Source organism: Paramormyrops kingsleyae, chromosome 23, assembly GCF_048594095.1.
Source record: "Paramormyrops kingsleyae isolate MSU_618 chromosome 23, PKINGS_0.4, whole genome shotgun sequence".
NCBI lineage: Eukaryota > Metazoa > Chordata > Actinopteri > Osteoglossiformes > Mormyridae > Paramormyrops > Paramormyrops kingsleyae.
Genome location: NC_132819.1, coordinates 19,822,864 through 19,843,327, shown reverse-complemented (window position 1 = coordinate 19,843,327; position 20,464 = coordinate 19,822,864). Strand labels below are relative to the sequence as shown.

Below are 20,464 nucleotides of genomic sequence, written 5' to 3'. Positions count from 1 at the left end.
GTAACTGGGTGGATGCTGGGTGTATAAAACATAATGAAGAATGAAATAACAGCCTTCCCAAAGTTTCTTGATTGCACTCCATTCTCTGGGAATATAAAACAGCTAAGTAAACATTTAGGACACCAATGAACAAGCCACAGGGATTCTTCTGACTTACTGACCCTCTGCAGTATTTCTAGTGTAAAATTGAGCAGTTTTACTGTCAAATGGCATTAGTGTGGTGACACCGGTCACTCACTCCAGGAAAAAAACAAAAATGGATCAATACCTCAGAGGGACAGGGGAAGCACCTAGACACTTGACAGTCATGCAGAACATCTCAAAAATCTGTGCTTTTAAATAGGCTGTGTTTTATTGGATTACAGCAGATGGCAGCAGGATTCAGAAAGAGTAAAGCAGGATCCTGGTAGAATTACAGTATTTTTGATATATTTGAGAAACTGACATTATAGCAGAAGAGTACCATAAAGAGCGTTTATGTGCTGATATTTCCTGTTTATACAGTAAAAATGGAACTAGCACTACTAGGGTTTCCCTAGAAACCCAAATACTAAGGCCAATAATAATGTGTGTTCATCTGAAAGGAGAAAGTAAGACTACAGAAGAGTTGTATGTGCAGGATGTCACTAAGATCCTTAAGCTGTTCACAGGCCTCACTTCCTCGCCAAAATGGCAGTCAGGTGCAGGAGCCCTGTGCTCCTTTTTCGTGAGTCAGGCACCTTGCAAAATGCATACTGAGGGGCAGCCATCTCCGTGTGAGTGCTGTATAGTCCTGGACATTCAGCTGTACCCAACGGTGGTCAGTGCTTGGACTTCTAAAGTTTAGAACATCCTCAGGATGGATTACAGTTGGACACTGTAAAGTTACAGGAATAAGATGCCAAAATATGTAGTGGTTTATGGCGTCATTACAAAAATCAGAACAAGGACCAGCCAAAACTCAAGGGACGAATCCATTCCTATATAAACGTAACAAAACTCTCCCAATATCATACAAATCTATCATGTAACAGAAGAAATATTTACAGGGAGCATCGCAGCAGTTCCGTTTTGGCACTCGACGGTCACCTCCAGCGGACGGTCAGCGCCCTGGGCGTGTGGCCTTCTAACAGTGCCCCTGACCATCAGTCGGCACTTCACATTCCACCAGCATTTCCACAACATTCTGAAAGTTTTAACAGCAGACTGACTATTGTAAGAATGCAGCCTTTTAGCCCAGAGCAGGGGTGTCAAATCATTGGTTCCAAAATATGGAAAAACAAAACCTTTCCTCTTCCTTTTCTTCTGTGCAAATGGCAGCAGCCAGTTTTCAAACCTGCAGCCAAAACAAGAAGCATCATCATCTCAGTCCAAGCCCGACTACTCAAATCCAGTGGACCCTCCATATGTACTGTGCTCTACCTTTCTGTCCGACAATTGGGCACACTGATTAAGCATGAAAATGATCATCATGACTGCGATTTGGCAGTGAATCTACAAAAAGAGACTGCATTTATATACACCCTGAGCAGTGTGAAGGGATTCCATCCTCACCAGTCCTAGTGCCCACAAACCTGTTAGTTATGCAAAACTATTTTTTCTAGACACCTGCAGTAGACAAAAATAGCTTGTAAATTTATCTATAAAATCTAATTAACGCATTACGTGAAACCCACACAATATGACAACCAATTATGTTAAATTACATGGCTTTAATACCAAAGCGCTCATATTTTGAAACAGTACCATGTCCCTACCACTGCAGTAAATGTTAATAGATTACTACTTAAACATTCTGAAAGAAGAGCCTGCATTTTTTGTTTGACAGAATTGCTGGGAACCTCAGAATGTGCTAATAAAAACCAGCCATAATCATAATTTAGCCCACAGAAATATTGGTCATGGGACATGGATGGGAGTTGGAATTTATTGAAAATAATTTAAAATTACTTTCAGTCAGTTAGCAGAACGTTTTAAATACCCTGGTTCTCGATTTGGCATTACATTTTTTTCATACTGATAATTGAAACATGAATATGGTTTTCAGGTTACTAGGCAACAATACTATCCCTGAAATCTCCCATTCGCTCATCATCACTAGACATGGTTTTGTCTGTGTTTGTAGGTATGTATGTATATAAATCCCCTTTTCCACTGAAGTAATAAAGCCGTTTGCTCCATGAGAAATAAAGATTACTGCATGCTAAAAACCATCCCATTTCTGGAATCTCCCATGTGCATTGCTTACCTGGCACACTTTGTGTCACCCTTCCATAGGTGTCTTCACATTCCCAGCATCCAGGACAAGCTCCTGATCCTTCAAGCCAGCAGCTGTCCCCATGGTCATGTTAACCCAGCTACCAGGTTCCTCTCTACTTAGGCCATTCTGGCCTATATTCTTGCCAATGTCAGAAGTGTTCTGCCCCAACCTGTTGGTGAACCAGTCCGTGATCTCCTGGTTGTTGAGCTTGGTGCGATCTGTCAGTCCGTCCAGGTCATCGGACCGTGTTGCTTTGCCTTCTGGACAGTGCTGCAAGACAGCACTCTGGCTGTGCTCTGTGCCGGACAATGCACCTTGCCCATTTGCTCCCCTACCACTTATAGGCTGGAAAGTGTCCATCCACTCCAAAGCTCCATTTTTAAGCAGCAACCGGTTGTCTTTGAACCAGCGGACAATTTCGGTGCGTGCAAGACCTGTCCGGGCTTCTAACTGACTGTACTCCTCAGGTGACGGCCACCGAGTTTGTGTGAAGACATCTTTCAGGAGAGTCAGTGATTTACTGTCAATAGGCAAGGAGCATGGAAAAGGGGTGGCGATGGAGAGAGAAGAATCCCTGGACCAGCTGTCCTTCTCATGGCATCCATTCAGCACACTGTGTCGCTGCTGCCTCTCCCCTCCATCTGCCTTCCTTGAGCCCATGGAGTTCAACACTGCTTGCTCCAAGTTGTCTCGTAGTGCTCTGCGCTCTGAAAACCAGCAGTCAATTTCCATCTTGGAGAGCTTGGTCTCACTTACAAGGCTCTCCAATTCTCCTTGTGTTGGAACACTACTCCTCTGGAAACTCTCTTCCAGAATCTTCAACTGTTCAGCAGTCTTCCCTTTCACTCTGTCAAGAAGAGGGAACCGAGAGGGAACAGACTTCTGCAATGTCTCTTTTGGCACAAATTCGCCACTCATGTGCTGTGGACCCTTATCGGTTCTGTGCTGGTTGCTGAACCCCTTTTTGCCACCTGCAAGGACAGCGCCCTCATTAAGAGCATTCGTCTCATCTTCTGGAAGTTGGCTTTTGTCATAGTTAGGCCTCAGCTCCGTGATATGTTCGCCTAATTTCTTACAATCCAAAGAAAAAGTGATAACGGGAGAGGTGGCCTTGCGAGGTGACTTTATTGAGTGGATTATAGTTGGCCGCTTCACTTCAACAGCAGGTGCTGCGATGTTCTGCTTCCCAGTGGGAGAAACTGCCTGGGGAACAGGTAGTGACTTTGCATCAGTAGATACCGTGGAAGCTGTTAATGGACGCTTCACATCAGGGGCTACAATTACAGCTGCTGCTGGACGCTTCACTTCAGGGGGATAGACTGAGGCTACAATTGGCCATTTTGCCTCAGGTGTGGCCACTGGAGCTACAATCGGCCGCTTTGCTTCAGAGACTACCACTGGAGCTACAATCGGCCATTTTGCCTCAGATGTGCCCACTGGAGCTATAATCGGCCACTTTGTCTCAGATGTGGCCACTGGAGCTACAATCGGCCGCTTTGCCTCAGATGTGGCCACTAGAGCTACAATCGGCCGCTTTGCCTCAGATGTGGCCACTGGAGCTACAATCGGCCGCTTTGCCTCAGATGTGGCCACTGGAGCTACAATCGGCCGCTTTGCCTCAGATGTGGCCACTGGAGCTACAATCGGCCACTTTGCTTCAGAGACTACCATTGGAGCTACAATCGGCCGCTTTGCTTCAGAGACTACCATTGGAGCTGACCATTTTACCTCAGAGGCCATCGCTGCAGCACCAGCTGGCCGTTTCACCTCAGGGGCTATCACTGGGGCTATAATGGGTCGCTTAGCTTCAGAGGCTACTGCTGGGGTGGCAGCTGGCCGCTTTGCTTCAGAGGCAACCAGTGGGGCTATAATAGGACGCTTTGCTTCAGGGGTCAGCAAGGAAGGCGCAACTGGACGTGTCACTTCATTGGCTAATGCAGGAGCTGGCACAGGAAGTTTCACATCATGGGCCATTACTGGAGCCGTCACACGAGTCACCTCAGGGGAAAGTAAGGGTGCAACTAAAGATCGCTTCATCTCAGCTGCAATTACTGGGACAGCCACAGGTCGCTTCACTTCAGGGGCCACCACTGGGGCTGCCAATGGCCGCTTTAGGGCTTGTGTCTGATTGGCAACTGTAAGTGCAATGGGTGAGCAAGTGACAGTTGACCCACTGGCAACAGTTGTCAACACTAAGCTTGTCTGTCCCAGGAGGCGGCAGGGGACAGTCTGAATAAGAGGTTGGGCTGGCTTGGCAGGCTCTGTCACTGGGGCAGGCAGAACAGTAAATGTCTGATGTGCAGGTGGGATGGAGCCATTAAACATTTTCTTACGAGCCTCCTCTACTTCCTCTGGGGACCAAGTAATGCCTTGTTTTAGCCGTTGGGTTGTGAACCAGACTTTTATTTGTTCCTCTGGATGTTTAGAGGCAGCGGTCAGCCAGGACAGCTCAGCATGAGTTGGGTAGGGAAACTTGTTGAAGGAGGTGATCAGGGTTAAGTTGCTGTCTAGTGAGGGGTTGTATTTGGTGGTGTTCAAGGGGACAGCAACTTTTGGTATGGAGTTAAAGTTCGGAGGACGCTGAAGTAAAGGCATTACGTGAGAGAGCCCTTCTTTAATTGTCGTTTCAGGAATTATAACAGTCCCATTCACATTGATGGCAGTGATTTGGTCTTTTGGGCTAAGGTTAGTTAGAGGATTTTTTTCAAATTTAGACTGACCAATTTTGGTGGTAGCCGATTTACTCAAGGGACAGGAAGGAAATCCTTCTCCGTTATAAGTGCTTGCAGCATCACAGATAACCATGTCCGTCAAGCCTTCGATGGTCTGCTCCAGTACAGTCTGACCATTGACTTTGATCCTTTTGAACTTAAAATTGGTCTCTCCGGGATGACACTTCTCATTATGTTCTGTGAGTGTGTCAAACTTTTTTGTGTTGAAGTTGCACACTGCACACAAGTATAGAGGATTGAGTATGACATTGGGGTGACTTGAGTCCACATGCTCTTTGAAGTCGTTCAAGTTCTGAGTAGAGAATGGACAATACTTGCATTCATAGCCACCCTGTTGTTTCCGCAGTGGACGTGTTGCCTCTGAATTCTGCTTCTCAGGTTCCTCCCTGTGCTCGGATCCGGAATCCCTTCCTGAAGAGGGATCTTTGTTACATGTTTCAAGAGGTGGGATGTTTTGGATAGTGTTATTGGAAGAGACATCCATGTCATCAGAGTCATCTTGTTCGGTCATATCACTGAGTCGGATCATGCAGGGAATCGTGGACTTTCTTCGACTGGCCATAGCTGAATGGCACAGAACTCAGGGAGTATGATGAGTGGACAGGGCAGGAGGGTGTGTCTATTCCTGAAGGAGGTAAACTTCTCCAGCTGTATTTGTGTACTGGAGATTCCTGCTGACTGTCAATGTCAGCTCCAATGGAGGACTTCATGAGACTTCATCACACATTGCCTGACCTAAAGCAGAAAAAATATGTATATTATTTTTTTCTTTTAAAGAACTTCAAACACTGCAAACTCCTACATCAGGATGGGGAATACACTGTAGCCAGGGTCTCAAAGAAACAGGCTATGAGATATTGCTCTTCAACTGGGAAATGCAATATAACCTTTTTAAAATTCTCTTGAAATGTTCTAAGTGAGTATTAGATCACTGATAAAATAGCTGGGGTCACAGTCATCTGGAACAAACACTATATGTCACTCACAATCTGCACTTCACCACTAACCATCTTAACACAGTGAAACAAAACTTATTTGGGGAGAACATGGGGAGAACATGCAGACTTCAAACATGGGGCCTGAATAAGGAGACATACAAAATGCACAACATTCGAATCCTGTTAACCCAAAGAAAGTGTGCTTTATAATTATCATCTATAATTGTGCTTGACACAAGCTGTTCCATGTCTAAAGACCATGAATTGGTAATTATGAAAAATCTTCAACTCATCTCCAGTCCTGTCACACCAGTTAAATATTATGCAGACCATGTCATTAGGACTGTACACTGAATACCAATGTGTGTCTAACTGCCCTTTCACCATTGCCATACATCAGTAAATAATCATAACCAGAATACAAGTGACAGACGACAGGATTCTCAGCCAAGCACGCGAAGGGAACTGCATTATGGAAGACAGAACATAAGGACAAAATATATTCAGAGACCTATCGGAAACAAACAGCCTGGTGTCTTGAGAACAGCAAAGGAAAAAAAACCCAGAAGATTCTGGATATATAAATAATAGAAATAGGAATGTGAATAACAAGTATTTCTCACTATCAGTTGGCACAAAACGGAGGATGGGCAATTTGTGCCTCGCCATGATCATGGCCGGCCCAAGTCTTCCCGGCAAGTAGTTTCTGACTTGCATGCAGGTCAGGCTGACTAGCTGAAGCCTGAACCCCTACGAGACTCCTGACACGTCGAAGGCTGGCACATGGTGGGGATCTCCTGACAGCCCCTGTCGACATGAGCTGCATCCAGGCAGTCGGGACACCAGTCATATAGCGGGGAATTTCACAGGCCTCGTCAAAGCGGCGGCACAAACAGAACGCAAAGTAGGCCAAAGACGCAGAGGTTGGGGCCCAGAGAGAGTGACTGATGCAAAGTGACAGCAAGTGAACAGGGAGAATCTATCGCGTGCATGAAAAAAATGGCGAGCTGGCTATCACAGCCCACAGAACCAGTGGGTATAAGAATACATGTGTATTGTGTGTGTGTGTGTGTGTGTGTGTATGTGTGTGTGCGCACGCGCTTGCGTGCCTGTGCGTGGCATCGCTCCCTGAAGGTTCCAGTAAAATTGGAGTTCTTGTTTCATCAGCAAGCACAGAGTCACCATCTATAATGCAAACTGTCACTCGTCCTGTGTGTGACTCATTTCATAATCAGGAAGCTTATCTGATATGTGGAAGGCAACTACACAGAATTCATTTCCAATAAACAACCTAAGAGGTACAGAACACAGATGCAGAAAGCACACGCTAAGCCATGATACCTCAATTCTATCATACAAACAATCAACAGACATGTCCATGTGGTGGAATAAAAGAAAAACTCCCAGATGAAAACAGGATACAGATGCACAATTTTTTTTATACTGCAGTTAGACCAACATAAAATCCACCATGCAGGAGAAAGATCCATAACAGCTGGGCCTTAATTTTCACACGACGAAATTTGGAACTAATTTAGATTTTGGTTATACACCCTTAACTTATCATTGTCATAATGTTCAACTAAAAAAATGCAACAAAGGACTGAATGGCTTCCAAAGCACGAGGTGGAGGTGGGGAGAGTCTGATAGCCCACAGTACTTTCCATCTGTTGATAACTAATGTGTTAAAATAGATTTTGGAAGAAAGTTCCTGTCTGCTGCAGTGCAACATCAAAGACGTGGAAAGACAAACATCAATCAACCCTCAGAAAAAGGCTTGTTAGACAAACAGGTCGGGGGGGGCTGCCTCTAAGACTTTATTTTTCCAAGACGCAAATAATGATGAGAACACATATGCATTCATAATAAAAATGTATATATTTCTCATTTGCTCCTAAGATTGTATGGTATACACAGCATCTATCTTTTATCTATTCAAAATAAGATGATAAAAATCCACAGAAATTGAGCAGTGCTCCCATTTCACCTTTATTGCAGTGCTTGCACTGTAACCCACTTTCAGAATTAAGGAAAAACCCAGAAATACTATTATTCTAATGATGATAATAATAGTGCCACAGTTCTTAATCTACAAGTAAAAATATTCAATCACTATCAAATATCTGATAGGCTAATTACAGTTTAGCTTATATTTTTACAGATATATAATACTTTCCATAGCCTCTCACTCGATTGAGAACTATCTTTTTGGAAATGTCACAGGCAGTCAGCGGGCAATACGCTTCACGGCTGATCAAGCTGTACTATGAAAAATATTTGTCAATTTTGCCATCCACCAGCGCATCTGAAGATCGTCGATGCGTCGACACACAGATAATTCACAAGCTACTCTCCATTAACATGACGGAGAGCAGAATACCGACAAAAATGTGACTTTTTGAATTTTGTGGAATAAGAGCAGGTTCTAAAATAATAATACAAAAGCAATACTCCAAGGAAGGTTAAACAGTCCTTAATTGTCACCTTCTTTAAAAAAAAAATTACATCAATTTGAATAAAATATTCAGATTAGACATGAACATGTATGATGGGAATCAATTACCCAAAGCTTTGGAGTATTCAGGTCAGCCCCATTTTTCAATCCAGAGGAAACAGGCACGACGGTTAAGTATCTGGGGGTAGAGCAGGTGTTAAGTCTAATTAGTTTAAACATATCATTACTGTCCTGGGGAAGGCCTCCTTACAATACATGACTGTGAGAAGTCCGAGGCAACCTGTCCAGGGACTCTCCCAGTATGGATGTCTGTAGCCCAGTGCAGCACAACCATTCTACCTTCCATTTTAAAAGACTGAAAATTCTGCACTGATATATGACGACTCCTAATGACCTGACATGTCCTTTTCAGGTTTAACATGAGAATGGCATGTTTGCAAGATCGTTGCCTTGTACCTGTGACCAGTGGTCTTATTTATTTACCATAGGGTGTGACATTCCTGGTAAACATCCATGCAGACCAGTGTCTTCAAGCCAATACAACACAGCTAATATCTACTAAACATTGCAATGAACTGCTGAAACTATTAAGGTTTTCTCCCCCTGTACCGTTAATGCGATTGCAGTTTCGAAATGTAAAATTTAGGAGGGTTTCATTTTCATGCTGTTGTTATAGCAACAGCAGAGACGGAGATGTCCCCTGGCGAGCCTGCTGCTGCATATTAATGACCTTCTTGCAGGTATTAATTAGGCAAGGCGAGCAGTGCCGAGGTGAGACGCAGCACTGGAGGGGGCACGGGGGGGAGCCAGAGTGGACCGGCCTGGGCGCCAGCGGGGAAAGGCTGAACTGATCAATCATGCATGAGTCGCTGTCTCGCTCGGCGTCGTGGGCCTGGAGTGCCAGCGACAGCTCTGAGACAGGAGGAGTCCTCAGCCTCCACATAAAGACAGGCTGCAGCTGCTACACTAGGCGAGTAGCACCAGGAGGGCAGCACCCTGCCCACTCTACTCCACAGCACAGGTTATGAGCACTGAGCATAGAGAACTGGAAGGAACGCCAACAGTAACAGAGGAGAAAAATACCCGTCAACTCTAGACTAAGCTATAGAATATGAACACGATCCCTTTTCGAAAGGCAAATGGCACTCAGACAGACATTCATTACAGGTCATCTTTAGGACGTCACAGTGTCCGATCCCAGATATTTTAACTTCTAGGGGTGTTCGTTTCCCAGGTTCCGGGAGCGCACAGTCCAAGACTGTGGCTTGGACTGACGGGTTGCTATGGAAACCACAAACTGCAGGTAGACCCATTTAATTTCCCCACAGTGTCATGAAAAGGATACTTTTCATACAGCTCCCTCTGGCTAGCACGTCCAGGATACCACAGAGTCAACACTGCTTGAAAAATTTATTAAAAAACCCTAATCCAACTTGAAATGGTAGGTATGAAAACTTTTTGCCACAGTCCTTTTTTAAAAATAATACTTGCATAATATGATGGTTATGTTCAGTTATGACACCCCCCCCCCCCTTCACACACACACAAACAGTTTAGTGTAGTTTCCGATTGGCTCCAAGTTGATAAGAAGCTTCAAGAAAGCACCACGATAGGTCACAACCTGTAGCAGATGCTGGCCTGTACCACATACTGGAGCCTTTCCACCTCCATAAAGACGTTCATTTCAAATACCAGCCAAGCAGGGAAATATTTTGGCTGCACACTGTGTGTAGTATTAAGTCTGAATCCTGTAAATGCCAGTGTTTCATTCTTTCTTCCAAATACCTAAGGGACAAAGAATCATTTATTTTTTTCCTGTGCGGAGAATCACAGCACCTATGTGTTTTTTGGTTTTTTTTTTTACACTGATAGAACACAAAAGAAGTTAAAGTGATATGCAATATTCCAATTACAGGACAAGGTTAAAACTGCAGAGCACTGGAAATACTAAATATTTCAAGAGGGGGAAACGGCGGAGCATGTGAGAGCAGTGGACAGGCAATCGATTCGGGGCCCTCTGCTGAGCTCATGTGAGTGGCCCGGCAGGACCAGAGTCCTGCAGAGAGATGGCTCATGGCTTCCTTCCCAGAAATGATTAAATACAGTAATACAGTAACGCTGGCCGATCGCAAATAAGGTCTGCAGAAAGGGGGGGGGGGGGGGCAGCATTAGCCAGCAGTAACAGGACAGCAACATCCAATTAGAACAAAGAAAACAAAAACACATACTAAAAAAACTGGCTCTCCATTTTGAAACACATTTCACAGACCTCATAATGGACACCGGGCATCATTAATCAGGACCACATAGGAATGTGATGCGATTCCTCTCCTCTCAGCTCCTGGCTTTTTAACATTTTTGTTAAAAATAAATTGAAATGAACTGTGTAACAACAGTCACACTGTGACATTTTTATAAAGAATTTACAGCAACTATGTACACCCCACACAGCAGCAGTCTTACCACAAACAGCGTCCTTATGCTGCTTGCCATTTACTTTGAAGGTCGGAAGTTGGAACGGGGAACGACGACAGTTAGCAATAACAGGGACCTGTTTCAAAAAGCAAGATTTCTTACTTAGCTGGATAACTTGTCAAACTTAATTTACCCCAATTTAAATGGCCTTTATCATTGTTCACTTTAGAAATCCTGCTCCAGTTCTAGCCCGGTTAATTGTTAGTCATTGTTAGCAATATCAGCACATTATGTGGTACTTTGCGCATACAAATAACATAGCAACACGTAGACCTACAGAAAGCGGCAGGATCATACTATGTGCACAACGGATTTAATGAGTCAAAAATGAGACATAAGTACTAATAAACAGTATAAAAAAGTATAAAACTACAGCTTTAACTTCTGTTGGTAAAGGGTGCAGCCATCTTGAATTCTGAGGTTGGGGTTGTGTAGATTCCTTCAACTTTCCGAGTAGGAATTCCGACTTAAGGGGGCATTCCAGTTGAAACTTATAACTAGGAACTCAGCATTACCACAAATGATCTACAGTAGTACCAGGTTGCCAGATCACCATGTAACTCCTTAAGTGTCCATTTACTTTGTATTGCTCTTTGAAACATCAGGAAAGCAGAATGTAAAATGGCTGACAAACTCTGGCACAGTTTTGATGCTATACTTTTCTCACCACTGCCTTCAACAACAAACTGCAAATCCTAAGTACATTGCATGCACCTAAAATCATCAGCAAGTTTTGGAAAGAAACACCCTTTGAAAAGTAAGACCCGCAGACTTCCAAAGGGATCCTCAAGTTCAGGGAGACATCCTACTGCAGGACAAGACAACACAGGAGGAAACGTCTTAAGAGGCATTTGGATGCCAAGCTGAGACCTTGCTAGCAGAACACTGGCTATGAACAATGTCCAGAGCTGGGAGCAGAAAAGCCAGCAGGTCAGATCAAACACTTCAACTCATTAACCAAGTCAACCAGGAAAAACACATCAAATATCTGACAAGTATGAAATAGAATTGAACAATCAAGAATTGCAGACATTCACTGACCTGGCAGCAGAGCAGTGTAAAAACAAACCTACACAATGCTACAATCTGTCAGTGGCTCTAGTGATTGTAGATTTCAACAGTGTCTGGGATTTGCACATTTATTGAGTAGAGCATGAGCATTTAGCTGTATATTTAGTGTTATGTATTTTATGCTCATTTTTGATCTTGATACAAGGACTGAGGACAAGGGTCAGTCTACTGACCAGACCTGTGAGTAAACCACCTCTGTCAGTAAATCTCATCTGATGCTAAGGAAATGGCGTATACGTTACACAGGGAATTATGGTCTTTGTAGTTTGAAGTAAAGGTCTTCACTAATACTAAGGACTATATAACCACTGCCCACAGTATTTTTTAAAAAGCACTTTCTCCCATCTACCCTTATGTATTTTACTACTCAGTGCCAACTGAGTTGTGAAACGGCTTTACCAGTGAAAGACTTCCATACACATTGTATTAAAATAATTATCTATAAAGTTGAAGAAAAAAAACCCGCCATTTAAGAATATAATAAAGATATATGTTTGATAAACGGGACTTAAATCATTGTGTAATCATTGTGTATGAACCATGTTTAAAAACAGTTCCATTAACAAATTGAATTTATGGATAGTGTTTTAACATGTATTACTTAACATGCATGCATAGTTATTGCTCATTTAAATGCAATTATGCCAGATGCTACAGGTTTACTGTTGAAAGGTTTATATTTAATTAAATATTTGTTTATTAATTATTAAAACTGCTTGTGCACAAGAGTACAGGGTAGGTGGAAAAAGGGTAAATTATAATATTCTTTGTGTTGGCATCATTATTTCTGTTAATAAAATGTCATTATTTGCACAAGCTTCATCGTTGGAAAAATGTAACAACTGTAAACGAGTTTCACATGCTGCCATTGGTTAAAGTGATTGTTTTCTTATTCACGCTGTATTGTGCATAGTTAAATGCAATGAAAACTGGGGCGATTTAAGAAAGGCACTATATAAAAATGAACTGAATTAATACTAGACAGTGATGGATCAATCATAATAAACAGAGAACCGTTAACGTTGAACATAAATTACTCTATGGATGATTTAATTTATCTCCAAATAAATTTACACATTTCCCCCTTAGTGATTTGTTAAATTTAACACTGTATTCATTAAAGCTCCACTGACACAAGCCTTAATCATAAACCCACTTTAACACCAAAACGAAGAGACTGTGAATGTCTTTTACATCATTTCACCCTCAGGTGAAAGTTTGCACTCACAGGTGAAGTTTGCAGCCAGACCCTTTATTTGGATTCATCAAGGTTATTATATTGGCCTTGCTCAATTAATATAGAACTCAAGATTAAACATACATATTGACTCAAAATCTATATGGTTTACTGAGGGAATGCATGCTTTATTTACAAATCGTGATTATAGTAGTTTAAAGGTTAAGAATCTTCTAGGGATCCTGGATGTCAATGACTACTTTAGGACCAAGGCAAAATATAAATTTTTTCCCATTATGGCAAAAGAACAGACTGTTTCCAATAAAATCCATGTTATCTGAGACAGCTTTGCAATGTGCTGGCTGAACTTCCTGGCTTCCTTGTTTTGCCTAGGGGTGGGGGGGCAATCACCTGTATCAGACTTGCCCTGCTCACCTTCTCTCTCTTCCTGGCACAGAGCACACTAGGCAATATCCCTGCAGAACCTGGGACGAGAGGAAAATAAAGCGTGGGCCTGCAACAGAGGCCTAAAGCTGCACCGGTCTGTGTTTTCTCAAAAATAGAAGGTTGTTACCTAGGAAACATGTCGAAAGCAAGTCGGTGGCTTTGGGACATTATATTGAACAACACCATCTGCACTGTTTCATGTTATTGCTCTCGCCTTCCATTAACTTTGTGCAACCTAGAAACAGCCCACTGAACCAACGTCCTCCTGAATATATGATCAGCACAACTTATTTTGAGAATCTGGCCCTCGGGAGAAGCACAGCTGTAGCCATTAGCATATTAATCATGAGAAGGGATTTCATTAATAAATGTACTTTTGGAGAAAAGCCTTGTCAGTTTAAAAGGAGTTTCACAGAGCTGGTGTCTCTCTCCCACTGCCAAAGTCAGTCTTTATGCAAGTTCACACTTCCACCTCTGATGTAGGTTTCCCGCCTTTCATGATGATGATAGTCATATGAACCCAAACCACCCCCCCCAGCTGCAATGGGGGTGGAAGTTATTTGAAGGCTACCCTCCAAAGCTCACAGGTGGCCAAAAGTACTTCGAAGACGATTTCAAACATCCAGAGAATCATTCAATTATATCACATGCAAAAATACACAGGCACCTACGCTGCAAAAATACAACCTTTTATACAATGCAAAAGACAGTTGTATGTAAAAAGATAAGAACCAGTGAGACAATGGCTGGTGAAGACCTATGAAAGGCAAAGAAACAAGGGCTTATAATCTGTCTTCGCTGCTACAGGAGTGTCTGAAGCATTTAAAAACTTAGACCTTTTTTTAGAGATTGAACCAACTTATGAAGACGCAACTAGATAGAGCAGCAACTGTGTAGGAAGCTGGGTCAGCCTCTGTAAAGTGGGGCAAAGAGCTGGAGAAGAGCCAAGTCCGTACACTGCAGCCCTGGGGCAGTGTGCATGCGTGTGAATGCATGACCGCCTCTTCACCCCATACTACCATATCAAATACACCTTTTAAAGAGATTACATCATTAAACTTCACCTGATCTCCTATTAAAAGAAATAAAAACTGCAAAAGGGGCATCAAGAATAATTGCTCTTAAGCAAGGTGTTATAATGTAGAATATATAAAACTAATCCAATCACAAATCGGTCATCTTGAAACAAAAATATTCTAAACAAATTTAGATTACATAACCAAATAAACAATAAACAAGCAAAAACTAGTAAGTTCTTACATGGGAGTTTCCAGCAGCCTAGTGTAACATGGACATGAAGTCAGCGATCAGTAGCTGAAGTTGAAAGGCCTTCCTGTGGCACCTGTGAGCAAAGTACTTAATACAAATTACGGCAAAGGAACGTCTGACTGTTTCTCTTTTTAAAACTCCCATTCATGCAGCAGAATTTTACCACAGCAACTCAGGTTAAATATACATAACTGGCTCCAAAACTAATTTTGTGATTGGAAGCCTGCTGTCTTCTGTGACCAAGGAAACAAGCATCTGAAGAAAAAGGGAAACCTACAGCGATGACATCACACAGCCAGTGCTCTTAGTCATCACACCTGGCATTTTCTGGAACACAGGGAATCTAACTCCCACTGCGCTCTGACCAGCCCGCCTCCGCTCTTTGCATTCTTTATTAGGTGCCAATCCATCTAACCAGAGAATGATGAAACATGAGCTGTTGTGCAGACGTAATCTTATTTATTCCGCATTAGGGAATCCCTCCTGGTTGATGTATATTTTTGTGTCTGAAAGACTCAAACTGATAAAGAGTGAGTGTGACGCCGTATATATATATTAAGCAAAACACACTTCAAGTCCTTCAGATAAGTGTCACCAGAACCCAGGAGCGCAGTTCACCTGGTGGTACACCAGGTACCAATACTAGTCTGGATTATTACTTTTTAAGGTACATGTTTTAAAGGAAGGAACTGTGAATAGGAAATGAATGGGTTTTGTAGTTTGCTCCCCTATTCCTAACACTTGCATTGGTTCCACCCTAACTACCATGTACTGGATCTTGCAACTGCATCTACACTATGGACTGCTGGAATCAACATCATCATGATTTCAACTATTGAGCTCAGTAAGAATATTCCAGATCATGCATATTCTGGAAGATTTTATTTAGATTAGCATCATTTGGTCTTGGTTTTGAGTATTTCTGGGGAAGGTGCTTTTGATTTTTTTAACCATATCCTTGTAAATTTGTATACATTCCTGTAACTGTGCTGTATCACTGTCTACCAATTAGCATTTGTATTAACTGTTTTACGTGTCATTTGCATTTTTGTTAATGTACATCAGTTTGTATGTATTGTGTATCAAATACAATACAAATTAATTCAGAAAACAATACATGACATGAACTTGCACACTTAAGAATCAACATAACGAGCAAAGGCTACAGCTGCATCATAAATAAGCTATTGCCAAGGTGATGAAGCAATTATACAACCATCATTGTCACATAAGTAACACCACAAAGCTGCTAGCTTCTATAGCAAGTATAACCTAGCTTTAAAGGTGACAATTGTGGATGTTAGTAAAGTCAGGAATCTGCATCTGGACACAGTCAAGACTAGAACAACTGTGCCTGTGGGAGCTGAAATTATTGTGGGGCACATGAGGAAAGGTGCCAAGATACAATTTGATAAAAAGATTTAACTGGTCCGTTGTTAAGTTTATAATTGGAGATTTCATCTGTTATGGAAAAAAGATGGCATCTCCTTCAACAAGTGTATATAAGATTCATAATGCTGCAAAACCCTTTACACACACCAATGGCTATCCAGAACTCTTATTTTATTGGGTGACAATTTATGACAGGTATTAATTACAGATTGGATGTATCAAACCACCAGCAGGGCATCTTGAAATTCCATGGTGCCACGACAGCAGTCCTGCTAGCCGATCACTAGAAACATGAGGTGCGAATGTGTTACTGATAGCTTTGCTGGAGACTAAAAACTGAGGGCTGATTTCTAAAAGTCAGCTGCATGTCACACTAACACATTTTACATGACACTAAAACAAGAGAGATGGAAAAGCCAAGGAGACAATGAATCTTTCAAGCCCAGAGACATCAAATATCCAAATTGATTATTTCACAGGTTAATTCAAGTGCACCACACCTTCATTAAAAATTCACTAATACAAATTTAACAGAACACTCTGTCTCAGGGGCATGGATTAGCTTCACAGGATATGACATTATATTTGCAAAAGAGTTGCCCAGCTTGAACAGAAACAGAAACCCACTGTGGCTCAGACTTATGGGTTTTAGCAATACATAATTCAGTTCATGCTAAGACGAGCTGTCACAGAGTAGAATGTATTTTGAGTTACGGTGCAGCAGTGTGTTAAAGGGCTGAGCCAAGCTGTTTGTGTTAACCGTGCACTTGCAGGAGAGGTCTTAAAGGATGCTTTTCAGACTACATCTCTCTGTTAGTGGGTGGAGATGAAACCATACAAGTGGATCTGAACCAACGACTAGAGTTAGGAAATGACAAATACAGAAAACTGGCTTGCTAAGCAGATGTAAGACATTCAGTAACGCATCCGAAGCATTCTTGAAAACATAGAAGATTTCTTGCTCGCCAACAACTATCTTCAGAGTTCAAAAGTAGGGCATGGCTGTAATGATTCGCCCCCTTGACATTCTTAATATCTTCATAACCGTCTGCTTAAGTATCAAGTAGAGCATTAACCTGACTAAACAATAGCACTACATTGTGTTTTTCTCCAATAATCCTATACATAACTTAGACGTAACCTCCTTACTGAGAAGCACAGTAAGAAGGCAATAAAAAACAATTTACTGAGTGGAGGTACTTAAGGCCATGAATTATTCTGTCGTTGAGCCCCAAGGACCATGGAGAGTATTTCAGGTAAATACTTTATTCTGCTGTTATCTTCACTCATCACTAGTTAATTGTATAAATTTGGATAGATGAACAGACCAAGTGGACAAGGCCATCATTAAATTTTCAACCAGCAGGCTTTTGAGGCTGTGGAACAGAACGGCCATAAATGTTCATGTCTGAGCTGTAAAGAACAGATAGGCTGAAAAAGAAGAAACTACTGGACAAGTCTGCAGTGACATCCTTTGGCAGCACTTATCCTTGTCAAGTTTAAGAGATGCTAGTGTCTAAAAGGGCATAGGATAAAAAAGTGTTTTGGTCAAGGGTTGTGTGTAAGGAGGAAATGAATCATCTAGAGACAAAAACATCTGTCAAGCCATATAAAAACCATCTACAATGAAGGCTATGATCTACACATGAGTTAGATGCAGTCTTCATGGAAGAATACAACTAGCAGAAAAAAAAGATTTTGCTCAGGTTTCAAAAATAATATAGTATGCTGCTCTGTTTTCATTAATATACTGCTACAAGTATAAACAACCAAGTTACAGGTAATCTATTATAAAAATCAAACCAATTTCAGAAATGCATTCGCTGACTTTTCATTTAACATCCGACTCCTGAGAAGCTTTTGAAGGATGTGCACAGTGGACTGATCAGAAACCATGTAAAGTTTATATATACTCGTCAGGCAGCAGCTCGTTGAGTTGGTTAAGAGCTGCACTTATCACACAGTCACCCGTTTCATTCATGCCAGTAAACTGGCAACTTAAAAGACAGTCTCAAAGTCTAAAGGTAAATATGTGGAGTTTACAAAAAATCTGCAACTAATATTGTTTCCACACACTAACAGATTATTTGCATGCAGTTGATCATCCAACTCTTAACCAGAGTAACTGGAGTTAAGTACACCAATAAGGGACTCCACATCACAGTCTCTAATGCCACTTGAACCAGAAATTATTAGTTTGCAAGTTCATGTTCAGAGCCCACATGCACATGGCAGCCCAACAAATAAACTTCCACTGCGACACTGAATAATTTAGACATTTAAACAGACTAAAATCATTCTCATTCTTTCACAAATACATATTTCAGCTTGCTTTCTAGACAGAAATACTTTAATCCAACGGTTCCTGTAACTACTGCTTGACTTCCAGCTGACAAATATGTACAACAAAAATGTAATAACGGGAGGAAATTAAATAACAAAAGCATTTCACTTTAAAGTCAATAAACAAGTTGGAAAGGTAATCGATTCTGCCGCCCCTATTTAGACTGTTCCTGTGTTATCTTTGAAGACAATTTATGCTTCACTTGGTTACACAGTAATCACAAAAACTATAATATGATACATACTATATTTACACGATTACCTGAACAGACGGAAACCTTCATCTAGCCGGTATGGAGGGGGGAAAAAAGAGGAATATGTGCGTGCATCTGGAGGAAAATCGAATATTCGGTTCGGCGAAAAGCGGGTCGACTGGGCGGGGAACGGACAGGGGCGGACAGCTCCACAGGGCAGCGGGCTGAATAGCGCTTCAGCCTCCTTTTCGTTGCTTTGCTAACTATGAACTAATAATAATAATCATAATAATAACAAATAATAATAATAATAATACCCCGATCGATTCGATACGGACGGCCGAAGGACCCAACAGTTCCAGCGACTGACACACGGGTAAAGGTTCGGGTTAACCGCCACGGGCTCGGTAAGTTACAGTCACAGTCTCTCTGGCTCCAGCTGTTTTCCGGCGGGGGTGGCCAGCTCGTGCCCCCTTTCTCCGCGGTACTCCCCGTACTGGGTGATTCTCCGAGTCGTCGCCAGACAGTCCTGCTGCGGAAGGCGTCGCCGCCGCCGGCCACAAATCAAAGCGCCGCACAGTTACCTCAAGCACGCGTTTAACCAGTTAGTTCCTCCCCTCTCAAAAAAAAAAAAAAAAACACTAACCAGGCAGTAGTGAGTAAAAGTGCGAACCGTGTCCTCCCAGCGCGTGTAAACAGCGAGGCGTAACGGACAGGTAGCCCGCCAGCCCCCCGCTACAAACGGCTTGTTTTATTCACGGCGACGTAATGTTAGCCGGTTAGCAAGGCGAGCTAACGCAACGCCATTTCGACACCGGGAGCCATATTTCGGTGATTATTTCGACATTATTAAAAAGTAGAGCGCGCTGCCACACGCGCCACTGCCGACCGAAGCTAACCACTGGCAGTGTGCGCGCTGAAACTTTTGGCTCTCCGAGTTAAGAAAAAAAGAGACACATACGCGTGTAAACACTGCAAAGATAGCCGGCTAACGGTCCCCCGGGACGGGAGCCCACCGTTGTGTTCAACCTACCCAGTCCGGTGCCTAGCTGGGCCAGCTCTCCGCACGATTTGGGACGACCAAAGTTCACGCACTAGTTTAGCTTAGCCTAGCTTAGCCTAGCCAGCTAACTTACCAAAGCACCACGAGAGATGGAAGAGACCCGGACTAGCTTAGCCTAGCCTAGCCTAGCCGAGCGAGCAGCTTTTAACTTTACTTTAGAAAACACAGCCTCTTTCTAACTTGTTTTCTTTTTTTGTCGGCAGCCTCTAAACCATTCCGTTCAACAAAAAGGGAAATGTGTGCTTTGGCAGTTTCCTTACCTGCCCCCGCTACATACGCGGTGCTGGGTGGGCGATTTAGCGGGAGACTCCCCCCAGAAAGCGGTGCCTTTCTCGTCTAGTAAAAACAAATACGGTGATTAATTCTAAAGATTCTCACTGAATCCTAAAGACAACAGTGGGGGGGGGGGGACCTTCACGGGGGGAGCTACGCCGAGGACCACGTGACCTTCGACGTCAGCGCATCATTTGCATACGATGCACAAGTTACTTTCATTGCAGTTATAGATATACTTATTTGCTTTGGTAAGGGAACGCCTGTAAAAAGACAACAAAATCAAAAATATGTATACCTATATCTTAATTACACAATATATTGTCAGAATGCGGGTCCCCAAAACAATTCCCTCACAAAAGTGAATGAGACTGCGGCTTTGGCGTCACGTTGCGC

At 42.6% G+C, this 20,464-nt stretch overlaps 1 protein-coding gene across 3 annotated transcripts; it reads right to left on the bottom strand.

Annotated features, from left to right (window-relative positions):
• Nucleotides 1–330: 330 nt before the first annotated feature.
• Nucleotides 331–20,211, bottom strand: LOC111852217 (zinc fingers and homeoboxes protein 2-like). 3 transcript variants are annotated; one of them, XM_023827853.2, is made up of 3 exons: nucleotides 20,056–20,211; nucleotides 2,228–5,706; nucleotides 331–1,315 (listed from the first exon to the last, which is right to left on the bottom strand). In XM_023827853.2, exon 2 carries the CDS (start codon nucleotides 5,531–5,533, stop codon nucleotides 2,243–2,245), a length of 3,291 nt encoding a protein of 1,096 aa, XP_023683621.2. In that variant the 5' UTR covers nucleotides 5,534–5,706; nucleotides 20,056–20,211; the 3' UTR covers nucleotides 331–1,315; nucleotides 2,228–2,242. The 3 variants fall into 3 exon arrangements, with proteins under 3 accessions (XP_023683621.2, XP_023683640.2, XP_023683630.2); XM_023827872.2 differs by lacking the exon at nucleotides 20,056–20,211 and adding an exon at nucleotides 19,766–20,001; XM_023827862.2 differs by lacking the exon at nucleotides 20,056–20,211 and adding an exon at nucleotides 18,801–19,334.
• Between the last annotated feature and the right edge of the window lie 253 nt (nucleotides 20,212–20,464).